General features: G+C 35.4%; 1 protein-coding gene across 2 annotated transcripts in view; it reads right to left on the bottom strand.

Moving 5' to 3' along the window:
• The window catches only part of LOC127848829 (vitamin D3 hydroxylase-associated protein-like), a 35,643-nt gene extending 24,200 nt beyond the window's left edge, over nucleotides 1-11,443 (bottom strand). Inside the window, exons 1-4 of one of the 2 annotated variants that reach the window (XM_052381479.1) lie at nucleotides 11,261-11,443; nucleotides 7,093-7,216; nucleotides 6,689-6,769; nucleotides 6,226-6,339 (exon numbers count right to left, since the gene is read on the bottom strand). In XM_052381479.1, coding sequence (XP_052237439.1) covers nucleotides 6,226-6,339; nucleotides 6,689-6,769; nucleotides 7,093-7,197 — 300 coding nt within the window. In that variant the 5' untranslated portion in view covers nucleotides 7,198-7,216; nucleotides 11,261-11,443. The remainder of the gene's footprint in view (nucleotides 1-6,225; nucleotides 6,340-6,688; nucleotides 6,770-7,092; nucleotides 7,217-11,260) is intronic. The other variant, XM_052381481.1, reaches the window with a different exon arrangement.
• Between the last annotated feature and the right edge of the window lie 2,216 nt (nucleotides 11,444-13,659).

The following is a 13,659-nucleotide window of genomic DNA, read 5'->3' as shown; positions in this document are numbered from 1 at the left end:
AATCCCGGAATGTATTAGCAACCTTAAAGCCTACAGCCACAACTAATGAAAATTTAGAGTCATTGGAAAGTAATTACGGAGATATCAAAAGCGGAGAATGCATCATGGAAGAATATTACAAAGCTAAACAAGAACAAGGGACAAAATTGTCACAAAACCAGGTTTTCATTGTGAAAAAAAATTCTGATAAAGGGAAAAAACTCAAACTGAACTTTTGAAATGAACAAAAAAAATTACCCCCCTTTGTAAGTTTGTTTTTAAAAAAAATCTATTTTTAGTCGTGGCGACCTTGACATTGGAGATATTGACGTGATTCTTTCGTGCGACACACCGTCCCATGATGGTGAACAAATGTGCCAAATGATTTTAAAATCTCACAATGAATGACATAGTTATGGCCAGGACAAGCTCATTTATGGCCTTTTTTGACCTTTGAACTCAAAGTGTGACCTTGACCTTGGAGATATCGACGTAATTATTTCGCGCGACACACCGTCCAATGATGGTGAACAAATGTGCCAAATGATTTTAAAATCTGACAATGAACGACATATTTATGGCCCGGACAAGCTTGTTCCGCCCGCCCGCCAGCCCGCCAGCCAGCCCGCCCGCATTCGCCAATCTAATAACCAGTTTTTTCCTTCGGAAAACCTGGTTAAAAAGAAGACATTTCTGCATGGGGAATACGCCTAGAAGAGTTGGTACAGAAGGCTATAGATAGGAGGGAAATACAAACATACAGAAGGGAACAAATGCTACGAACAAGGTTTTGGAAATACCTAAGGAACACAGAACTCAAGAATGCAACACGAATGTATTATGAATCGAACATAACGTTTGAAGAACTGAGAAAGAAGATAAGACAAGATGAACAAAGGAAACTTCCCAACAAATAAATGTACACCAGATAGATGAGCAAACAAAACTGTTGAATGACCTTAAAGAACAGATAAAGATGATGGAGGCGAAACTCAATGCATTGACAGAAGAAAGACATAGACCTATGGATACAGAAAGAAGAGATACATCTAGATATGACAATAGAGGTCGGTCATACAGGGGATACCAACACAACTCAACGTTCAGAGGCCGAAGTGGATACCGCCAACACAATAATAGATTTAACCTTGGAAATCGTACATATGAACCGAGAAGAGGTACTATTTAGACCGATACACAACAGAAAGATTCACACCAGACTCCTTTAAACTCGAAGAAGCTCTGATCAAGGGGTTAGATGAGAGCGGAAAAACCAGTATTAAACCCAACCCCAAACCATACACACCTGAAGATATTTTACAGAAAATGATAGGAGACGCTAATTTAGATCAAATTAGAATCAATGGACACGAAACTACTGCGTTAATTGATAGTGGATCACAGGTCAGTACTATCACTGAAGTGTTTTACAACATGATGTCTCCAAAACCAGATATACATTCTATGGACGAATTCAACTTATCGTTGAAAAGTGCAAACGGCAGCGAAATACCATATAAATGATACATCGTTGCGAATATAGAAACAGCATTTACCACAGAGGCTATGTCTACTATATTGCTTGTCGTACCGGTGGTTGAATACCACAGTACAGCTCATGTGTTATTGGGACAGAACATATTACGAGACTTAAAACCAGTTGCTGAGAACACAACATTGAGTAATGTTTGGCAAGCAGGGTTCGTGTCTATCAACGCAGATGTTGGACTAGTGACAGCTTCCAGACCAATTACTCCCCATCCCGGAGAAAGTAGAACAGTAACCGGCTTCTTTCGAAAACCAAGAGATGTAAAGACAGCAGTAACAGAACCAGTAGATGATATTCACAGCAACAGTGCTATAATTTGTCCAAGGGTTGCACAAGTTGATAAGCGAGGAAGAACAGCCAGAATACCAGTTCGTATTTGTAACGTAACATCTAAACCAATCAAAATTAGGGCAAAGCAGAATTTATGTAAACTTGAAGAAATTACAGTGTTGAGAGAAGCTCCTATTTTCGAACATGCCACAAACGCGTCTGTTTCCTTGGAGACAAAGTCAGATGAACACGCTTACATGTACAATAAAACCAATATGAAAGATACATATGGAACTGATTTGGAAGATACTGATTTGTCAGAAGAATAGAAAAACAAGGTGTACCAATTGTTTGAAAAACACAACGCAATATTCCCGAAGTCCCCACCTGATCTTGGTCATACGTCAGAAAATAAACATACAATCAAACTTACAAACAATGAACCATTTAAAGAACTCTATAGGCGAATACCACCAGTTGTTTATAACGAGGTTAGAGAACATCTGAAAGAAATGCTTGACCTGGGTGCAATACGCGAATCATATTGCCCATGGTCCTCCAATAGTGTCAAAGCCCGTAAGAAGAATGGTGAAATCAGATTTTGTATTGATTTTCGAAAGCTTAATGAGAGAACCAAGAAAGATAGCTATGCTTTACCCAGAATTGAGGATACATTACACTTACTTTCTGGATCTAAATATTTCTCAAAACTAGACCTGAAAGCTGGCTATTGGCAAGTTGAACTAGAGGAAGAGGACAAAGAAAAGACGGCTTTCCAGGTCGGTGGTCTCGGTTTTTATGAATGCAACCGCCTTCCATTTGGATTATGCAACGCCCCGGCAACTTTTCAACGTCTAATGGAACGATGCATGGGAGATTTGAATCTACGAGCCTGTTTGATATACTTAGATGACATGATTATTTTCTCCAATGATATAAGTTCCCATATTTCACGACTGGACCAAGTGTTTTCGAAGTTAGCATCGTTTAATTTGAAAATAAGGCCATCCAAATGTGAATTCTTTAAAACCAAAACCACTTACCTCGGTCATGTTGTTTCTGCAGATGGGGTAAGTGCAGACCAGGAGGAGACAGAAGCCGTCCGAAATTGGCCTACACCTACTAACGTAAAAGAGGTTAGGAAGTTCCTCGGATTTGTAGGCTATTATCGGCGATTTAAAAGGGATTCTCAAAAATCGCTAGACCTTTGAATGACCTGCTGATTGGTCATAATAATAGCAAAAGCAACAAAAAAGCTACATCTACCAAGAAGCGAAATTCGTATGGGGAGAGGAGCAACAGAAAGCTTTTGTGAACTTAAAACAACAGCTAGTTAATCCGCCTGTACTCGCCTATGCAAATTATGAACTTCCGTTTATTTTTCACACGGACGCTTCTTCACAAGGCTTAGGCGCTGTGCTGTACCAACATCAAGATGGAAAAGACAGGGTTGTCGCCTATGCTAGTCGTTTCCTTAAACCTGCCGAAAAGAGTTACCCAGCTCACAAACTGGAATTTCTCGCATTGAAATGGTCGGTTAAAGAGAAATTCCACGACTATTTATATGGTGCTACATTTGAGGTTGTAACTGATTACAATCCCCTCACGTATGTAACGACGACGGCTAAATTAGACGCCACATGGCAGAGGTGGATGGCAGCCCTGGCGAACTACAATTTTACACCACGCTACAGAGCGGGACGTCAAAATGCCGACGCCGACGGACTAAGTCGTCTTACGGTTGACCATGAAACCTTCACTGCTTTATCTTCTGGTGTGACTTCAAGCGTAGAAGATAATTTTTTTCAGTATTGTTAACCCTGTAACATTGGCAGAAGTAGACTACTATTGTTCCACTACAATACCCGAGGAAGTGATGCAATCATATGCATTAGGTTCCAAAGATTGGCATCAAACTCAACATACTGATCCCGTCATCTCTGATCTTATTAAATGCATTCAGCAAGGCACCAGGCCAACAGCTTTGCGCGCCTCGGGCACTACTTCAGCTGTTGCTAGATATAAAAGAGATTGGAATAAACTGGAACTACATCAAGGGGTATTATATCGAGACTCCATGGTCGGAAATCAGTCTTACAAGCAGCTCATACTACCAGAAGCGCTGAGAGATGAAGTGTTTCGCGCACTTCATGACGATCTAGGGCACCAAGGTAGAGACCGAACAACATCCCTGTTTAAACAAAGGTTTTATTGGCCTGGAATGGAAACCTTTATCCGTGACAAGGTCGCAACTTGTGATAGATGTATAAGGCGTAAAGCAATTCCTCAATCAGCATCCCTAGTAAATATAACAACATCTGCTCAGATGGAAATAATCTGTTTAGACTATCTGAGTCTAGATCGCTCAAAGGTTGGATTTGAACACATTCTTGTGATTACGGACCATTTAACGAGATATGCACTGGCATATCCTACTACCAATCAAACAGCCAAGAAAACGGCGCGTGTGTTGTTTGATAAATTCATAGTGCATTATGGATTTCCGGAACGCATCAACAGCGATAGGGGAGCTAACTTCATGTCAAATTTAATATCGAAACTGTGTCATTTAGGAGAAGTAAACCAGTCACGCACCACACCATATCATGCTATGGGAAACGGTATGGTTGAAAGGTTTAACCAAACACTCTTGAATATGTTGGGTACGTTGGAAGAAGACAAAAAGAATAATTGGAAAGATTATGTGGACCAATGGTACACGCGTACAACGCCACTATACATGACAGTACCGGCTATTCACCATATTTCCTTATGTTCGGTCGTCATCCAAGACTCGCCATTGACGCTCTTTTGTGTCTCCATTGCGACGATATCAATGCCAGATATGCAAATGAATATACACGTAAATTATGTCAACGTCTTACAACTTCATATCAGAAGGCAAAAGAAATTGCGTCTAAAACGGCAGAAATAAACAAACGGAAGTATGATTTGAAGGTACGCGCAGCAAAACTAGTCCCCGGCGACATAGTTTTAGTACGAAATGTTACGTTGCGTGGGAAACAGAAGATTGCCGATCGATGGGAAAATGAACCTTATATTGTGGTGTGTCAGCCCAATGTTGACATCCCAGTCTATGACGTCAAAAAAGATAACCCAAGAGCGAGGCAAATCCGTCGATTACATCGAAATTTCATGCTTCCTCTAGGTGTACAGAACGAATATGTACCGGAAACAGAGGCAAGTGCCACCGGAACCACTCAGAAATACGTTATCCCACAGAGGAGACGGAACATTTCCCTAGCTGATGACGACGGTAGATCCGACACAACACCAATATTACGAAGATCAACGCGGATACGCCGCACACCAAAACGGTTCACTAGTGATGAGTTTACAGGAACTAAACTTGTTAAGTGAGTTATCGGAAGTGACTGATTTTAGTGATATTTTAATGTGAAAAAACAGTGATCGATGTGTTCCACATTGAAAACATTCTTTTTATCAACTTACATGTGTAAATTATCATATATTATTCTGAAATGTATATGTGTTACATGAACAATGAACATGTATGTAACGCAGTATTTATTATTCAATGTTGTCGATTCATTGTGCTTAAATGTATGTTTTATATATTAAAACGTTGTAAATAAGATGATGAAATCGGCATACTTCACGCGTATGTCTTGTCATTATTGTTTATCTATACAATTCAACAATATCGTTTAATCCACTTTAACTCATTTAAATATCGAGACGACATTTTTCAAATAGGGGGGGATTATGTCATAGAGTAATAATTTTATATCGTCAAAATGCCACCTATATGTAGTTAGTTATTAGTCAGTTATTGTAGTTAGTTAGTCATTGATAAATAGTTAGGTGTAGCCTTTCTAACAAATTATACTAACACCGGTTTATGCACGGGATACCGAATCCTTGCCGCCACTTTCAAATACGCCAGCTTTACACTGACGATCGGACGCCTTTTTCGTGCGAACGTTATATGTAGGAATGAATATATATATCTGCTGGTAAACTCTATTAAAATTGTTAAACAGTCTTTTATAATTATTATGATGATTATTATGTCTACGATTATGATGATGATGATGATGATGATTATTATTATTATTATTATTATTATTGATTTGATACAATTAACGAATGTCATATCGTTTGTATTCTTTGTATTGTTTAACGGCTTATCTACTTTACCATTTGATCATGTAATTATATTTATAATGTTATATTAAGATTTGTGCATTGTTGCAGATCATAAAAGATCATAATACTATCATCAGTCTGCACACAATACAATCAACGAAACCACCAAGTTTGTTGCTTGTCACTAACCAAAGAAGGGCTGACTAGGCCGGCGACAACCACTCCTCATGATCTGGTAGGAAAGTAAGACCTGTACTATATACAGTCAAAGATAAAGCATTGTTACCACCACATACCATGATCTGGTAGGCATGCAGGACTTGTACTGCATACAGGGAACCATTCTGCAGTTGTCTCTGTAGCTCCATAAATGGTAATGCCACAATCGTCTTTGCCTGGTTAAGTGTCATCTGAACAACATACAGAAGAATAGGAGTGAATGTATGTACACACTATTCTCGGTGATATGAACATAAACTGTTATCATTGGAAACGCGGTTTAAGGAAATATACATGTATACAGGTTCATTCCCTCTTATCTGGATGTATGTTTACCTACATATTTTAATATTATAAGAAATTGTGTGCTGTTTTTCATCGAGCGATCATCTTTTTTCATCGCAGCTGAACCATTTAGTAGAACGCCACATTCATGGTACATGTTTCAACAACATTGACCAATACACAGCCCCTAGCGATGGAAAATAAACAGTAATTGAGTAAAGCACTGGACACATCTAAATGGAGTAATTTCAGTACCCCACATTCCCGTAAGACCTCCTCCACTTCGGCTCTAGCTGCCTCGCAATGCTGTATCTTCCTCTGAATCTTTTTGCCAACCTGCAATAATGAATATTGTACTTTAGTATAGAACTATTACAATAAAAAACCACAAAACCACATTACAATTTCTGGAATAATATTTCACCTTTTGTGAGGCAAGCAAGTCATGTTTTTTAAAATGCAAAGCAATATTACACAAATGGAAACTTGCCACTATTTGTTTGTTGATGGATTGATACTTGATTTTGTGATTGCTAATATGAAGAGTTATCTGCATATTATGAATGTAAAAAGTAAAAAAAATGGTATTGTATTAAATAATTCAATAATTGTTGTGATATTCTGATATTTTATTACTTTAAAATAAATGCAACACATACCTGGTATTCAATGTACCATTTCTTTACTCTTTTTACAAAGATAATTGTCAATATGGCTCCAGCACCGAAAGCCAAAATCTTCCTGCTGTTGCCTGTCATTTTCATTTGTGTTCTGAAAACAAAACTGAAATAGGTCTGGATTATATGGATAATTTAGTAAGTCTCAGATACAAATTACGTTATTTTGATAATAATAAGCGAACTATGCAATTGTCTTTAGACAGATATATCAGAGAAAGCAAGTTTGAGCTCTTGTGCAGTGCGTATGATGTGATACTGTTTATTACTGGACATTTTAAATTTCACTGCAAACAAATTATATAATGTCGTCTAGCGCATGGAACACGGTAGCGGCGCAGGAAGACAAACGCCTTTACAAGCAAATTGCCAACTCAGACCGCAGCCAGATGATGCAACATGTGTTAATGTCTAAGAGCATGCACATTCCATTTTACGGACCAATCTTGTGCCAGCCTTACCTCGCCAACGATCTAATCATGTACCTACTTATTCAATGCATAAATAGAATTCTCAAATAAATAAAAATGCAGTGTAGCTAAAATGGATCCACATAAGAAAGAATCTTCCTGCCTGAAAAGCACAGCCAAAGAATTTTTAACTGAAAACAAATCAATGGTTCTTAGAGCTACGAGATAAGAACATCGATATTACACACATACACAATCTGACATCTCTAAACATCTCTTTAACTTCTCTACGTCTCTATTAACAAACACAAATCATGGAAAATGTGTTGATATTATGCGATATGAGCGAGGTCCGGCTAGCGAACTGAGCTTTTTTCATGCAAATGTATTTGTCGCTTTTTTTAACTTGTCAATATTGACAGAATGGATTTATTTATACTTTGTGGAATGTGAAACAGTGCTTACATTTTCTTTTAAACGAGACATTTCAACAAATGTCTTAAAATATACTTATGTAGTATCTGAAAGGCCCTACATAGGACGGCCCTAACACATACTAGACATCACACTAGGACAGGCACGGAGGGCCATATACTTATTCCTGAAAATTGGCAAGATTTTGAAAAAATCCAAAACTCTGTCGGTATAAACCAAGCTGACCTATTTAAAATCCTTTGAATATTTCAAACCATATCTACGATAATTGTCTGATTGAAACTACCATTGGTAGATAAATGGTCAGCGTTGGTTTTTTACCTACGAATAAGATAATGTGGTGTTATTATTTTTTTAATATGCTATAACATCTATGGACCCATCGAAGACCTATGTTTCAGACACCCCAAGGTTATAGCCAGAGGAACATGCTTAACGGATTTCATCATTTTAATCTATAAACTTAAGTACATATTTCGCAGGATCGAGTCCAACCCGTTTAAGTTGGTTTGATTTCGAACATACATAATACCAGTTTAAATAAAAAATTGTACATTTTTTCATTCACATTATTTAATATATTATATATATTTTAACTTGTGTCTCTATCTGTATTGACTCTTTACCATGGTAAATAAAAAAATCTACAAATAACAAATCAAGAACATAATCGGAAAGATATTTTCGTTTAAGTTTGTCGCATATGTCCTTGTATGTAGCTGTGCACGAGATTGTTGCATTCAGCGTTTTATTGTCCACTACCGGTGTTTCACCAAGGAGACTATAGGTTTGTCATGTCCGTCTGTCCGTCCGTCCCTCGGTTGAAACAGGTAGCTGGAACAGAGCACCTTTAAATGAAAGACTTTGTACATTCATGGTGACCAGGAGATGATACCATTATTTGTTTGATTTATTTGTCTTACTTTCAAACGTGTACTCATAATGACTCTTTATTTGAAAATGCATGTACAGTTGTTAAATGTGTTCTTTCGCGATTAAGTTGACATCAAAGTTGGTCCAGGTGTACTAATGTGTTTACCATACACTATGTCATTATAATGTTTGTGTAATATATTGACGTTTTTATACTGTTTTTATGTTATTTATAGGCCTACATAGACGTAAGAAATAGCCATCCGTGTTAACAAAGCCGATATTGCAAAAATGATACTTATCTTCCTGTTATACATTATAAATAATTCTAGTATCATATGTACATAAATTTGAACTAGAACATGCATTTCTAATATAATTATGATAGTTATCATAATAGAGCTTACACTCATTTTGTTCTACAGTACAAAGTTGCATTTCATGTAATAAAATGTCCATGATCTGAGTGAACGCATAGATTCTTTTACTCGTTTTAACTTAAAAATAACAATAATGAGAAAACTGCTAATATAAGCTCTTTATATTTCATCTCTGAAAAATACATAGGCTACACAATTGGTGATAAGATAAATAGAGAATAAGTGGTTACTGCCCAATCGTTTTTTTATATGTCAGATGAGGTTTAAAATAAAATAACGGCAAGGCTTTCCGTTTATCAAACCTCCGTGCCCCCATTTTTAAAGATATAATACAATTTTATCACTGGGACTCTGAATTGTAAGCGGGAAGGATTATGTTGTATGTCGTTTGACGTTCTAATTATGACGTCATGAGCATCTGCACTTAATCTTTAAAAAATACGTTTTTTTGCTGTTTTTGTTTCTTTTTGTGACTAATTTAAAATACATCTTGGTATTAAATTGTGTTTGTTTTGTTGAATCTGGTCCGTTTTTAGCAAAAACGATGACTTTATAGTTGGTCATGTGTAATATCACGTACCTCCCAGCATTGACTGATACAAAAGCCTACTGACCTGATATGAACATTTTATTACGCCACTAGTGGACAATTACATTGGAGACGCTCACCCAATATTTGTAAGTGTTATTACACCCCTGACCGATAACACTTATTAACTCCGCCCATTTCCAAAATTATCATGTCCCTGACCGATAACACAATTTTAGCCCCGCTCACACTTGAGACTATCCTGCTTCTCTGCAATTTAAATAATTCTTAGGAAACGCCCTCTTGGAAATATTTTTTGTAGGAATATCGTTAAAAAGTAAACAAAAAGGATCTTGGTCAGAGGTTTAAAAAGCGTTGATGAATGAGGTATGATTTCAACAGTGTTGACGAGGAAACACGCAAAAAGTACAAACAATAAACATACGTGAAATAGTACCTGAAAGATTTACTTAACGTTAAAAAAATATCACGTAAATTTCTACATTTCTAATTTCTACAATCGCCATCTTAACAGGTAATTGTAAACAATAACTTGCATGTTTAAATGTAGTTCTGGCTACCATAACTTTAAATGTCGCTTTTAATAATTTTTGACTGGCGCGACTTTATAGTTATGGACCGACCCCATTAGGAAAGTCAACCAGATATTCCCGAAAAGTTGACAGTTAATAAAGACCGGTCCAAAACAGCTTTTAAATGCAATTATTGTCCCAAATCAACCACTTGATCGGAAAGATTGACAATTTTCACATTTAACTGATATATAATCTTTCACAAAATACTATCTTAAACATTTAAAATGTATATATTCTGCTTTTACATATCGAGAAAAACAGCGATGTGACAGACTTACTTGAAATGCGAATCTCCCGAGAGTTCACGGTCATATGACGTTATTTCTATTTTTAGTAACATACCATGCGCTCAAGTGTTTTCAAATTCAGAATGACATTTCCCGGTATTTTATATTATTCTGGCTTGTTTTGTAAACAAATTGTAGTGTAAATACAAACTCAAAGTAAATACTATTTAAAACTACCTGATTCACACTGAAATCAGTCTTATAATCCACCAGACGTAAGTTGTTTATCACAAATAATAGATTTCATAAAACGAAAGTAATGTTTACAATTTCAGCAAATAATGTCAAGGTCGATACGAAAGTATCCAAATGAAAACTCGTCACGTGACAAAGCGACCATGGCGTCAAAATCGTGAATTTCAGACTGATGAGTTATTTTCGTATATTGTAAGATGCATTTGAAACATTTGAACCTTAAAATAATCCCCGATGCAGTATTTTATATTCATTCACCAATAAATGTAGAAATGTATCCAAGAAAATGAGCTTTCTTTGATTTATAGCGTGACATAAATATGTTCTGACTCTGGACGTCTGGTTGACTTTCGATACGGGGTTAGCCTCAGCGTACAGGTCTGTCAATACTATATAAAATGTACGCTGAAGTTTCTTTAGCTAGTTTAAATGCATAAAAACTTACCTTAAAATCCACAAATCCACAATAATCCACTTGTCACGTTGTACATGAGATAGCTTGTAGGTAATGATAAACTAAATTATTTCTTGTTTATTTTCTGTTCACGATGTATGACAGTCCGAGTTTAAATGATACTTACTGTTTAATGTTTTAAAACAATTCCTGTTTATTCGCCATATGCGACGGAAATGGCAAGTTGACAGAGGCCTGTTGGTCCACGGTCGCCCAAATCATGTGGCCAATCACAACACTGATCTTGAATCAGGGGAGAGGATAGGCTATAGTAAGGGTGTCAGACAATTCACCCCCAAGACAATTCACCACCTTGACAATTCACCCCCAGAATTTGATTTCCTTGGACAATTCACCCCCAAAGACAATTCACCCCCATGACAATTCACCCCCATATTTTTTTAATGAGATTTTATTGTCATTTGCTTTTGTCATATTTGAAAATAAGTTGTGAGCAGATATTTTGGGGCTATAATTTTGACTTTGCAGCACAATTTTGACATGAAAATAATAAATGTAGTATGTAAATGAAAGATGACATTGTGATTTTTGTCAAATGCAATTCAACCATATATTTTTCTATAAACTGTGTTACAACATATAAAATTGAAATAAATTAAGTATTTTGAATAATATATGTGCATTTGTTTTAAATAATAGTATTAGGTTACTATTTTATTATTAGTACTTTGTCAAATATTGAAGTCGATTAATTAGTTTGATTGAATTCTTGAATTACTTATTAATTCATGTAAGATGGGATAATTAATTTAATAAAATACAATGGTTTAATTGATAAGAAAACCTTAATTAAAGAAAGGAAATATAATATGGTTGGGAGCGTGCCATTAATGGGTATTACAATCAAGCATTCACACCACTGACTAGGCTTTATCAAAGTGTCAAAATAGATTAATCAAAGTGTCAAAACAGATAAACAAAGACTTCAGTTACACATATTGACAAATAATTATGTTGGGCTGGGCAATTCTATTACCTGGTAATACCTGTATCAAAAATTCCATTTTTTTTTCACCTGATATTTTGATAATTATTTTTATTTAACTGCCTGCAAACATAAGTGTTTCATTTAAAAAATAAGTATTTGTATTCTTATTATCCATTAAGTTGTTGGATTTTCTATCATTGAAGGATTAGTGATAGAAGTTGTGTTTTGTAATGTTGTTTATTGCAACATATTCAAATCTGCAAATATCAGTATTCATTTCAAATCCAGTAATTCACACCATTTTCTGTTATTATTTTTAAAATGCTATTTATACACGAGTACTATATGATTTATTAAAACCACTATAATACCGCTAGTATGGTCCTACTAAAAATGTTTTGAAATGTAATGTATTTTTTACAAAAATTGTACTCAATTCAAGTCCTTTTCAATCATACAGTATATGTTAACTCACTCCATACTACAGCCTTATCTCTAAGCAACCCCTATCAGTAATAGCCTTATCTACCACTAGATAATCAGTACCCTCATCAGCTCTGAACGTCTGACAGATTATCTGATTATTGTTGCCTTTAGTGGTGTGAAAAAAGGTTGTTTTAGGTGTTGTTACTTTGTTGACTGATTATGTGACGAATATTTTATTATTATATTTCCCATTTAAAAATAAATATAGTGATATTACGAAAATTTTGAAATTTTGCATAACTTATCAAATAAAAAACATTGGATTATTTCCAAATATTGTATCCAATACCATTATAATTTATTTATACAATTTTTACAAATATTAACTGTTTTAAAACAATCTTAAATAAAACAAAAACATATAATTAATTATTTAATGACATAAAAACAATAATAAGATATTGTTAATAATAAAAACAAACATCAATAGATAAAAAGCACAGTTATGTTTTAATTGCAAGTAATTTTATGGAAAAAAAAGAAATAAATTCTGAGAACATCTTATTATGCTTTTATTAGAACTTTATAAAATTTAAATAGAATACAAATAACTATCCTTATAAAACAGAAATTCGTTATATAATACTAAATCCTAAACAAACAGCAAAACAAAACAAAAATAATATCTGTGGGTGAATTGTCCAGGGAGCAGGGGTGAATTGTCTAGGGGGTGAATTGTCTCCTGGGGGTGAATTGTCTTGGGGGTGAATTGTCTCGCTTCCATAGTAAGTTGTGGTGATCTCCCTTTCTGATTTGAACTTGTTTAACAAGGGTTTTCAAAGAGTACGGAGAATTTTATTCTCGACAGTATTTTATAATGACCAAAGCTTACATACTATAAAACAGCTGTTGTTGACCAGAGACTACGTTTCAGTTTAAGAGAACCGCGTTCCGTGGCATTTAATCGTTTGTAAGTGCTCGTTTAGAATTTGTAATTTGATTTCGCGACGTTACC

Source organism: Dreissena polymorpha, chromosome 10 (assembly GCF_020536995.1).
Source record: "Dreissena polymorpha isolate Duluth1 chromosome 10, UMN_Dpol_1.0, whole genome shotgun sequence".
Lineage (NCBI taxonomy): Eukaryota > Metazoa > Mollusca > Bivalvia > Myida > Dreissenidae > Dreissena > Dreissena polymorpha.
Note: the sequence above shows the minus strand (reverse complement) of the source record. Positions and strands in the feature narration are given on the sequence as shown.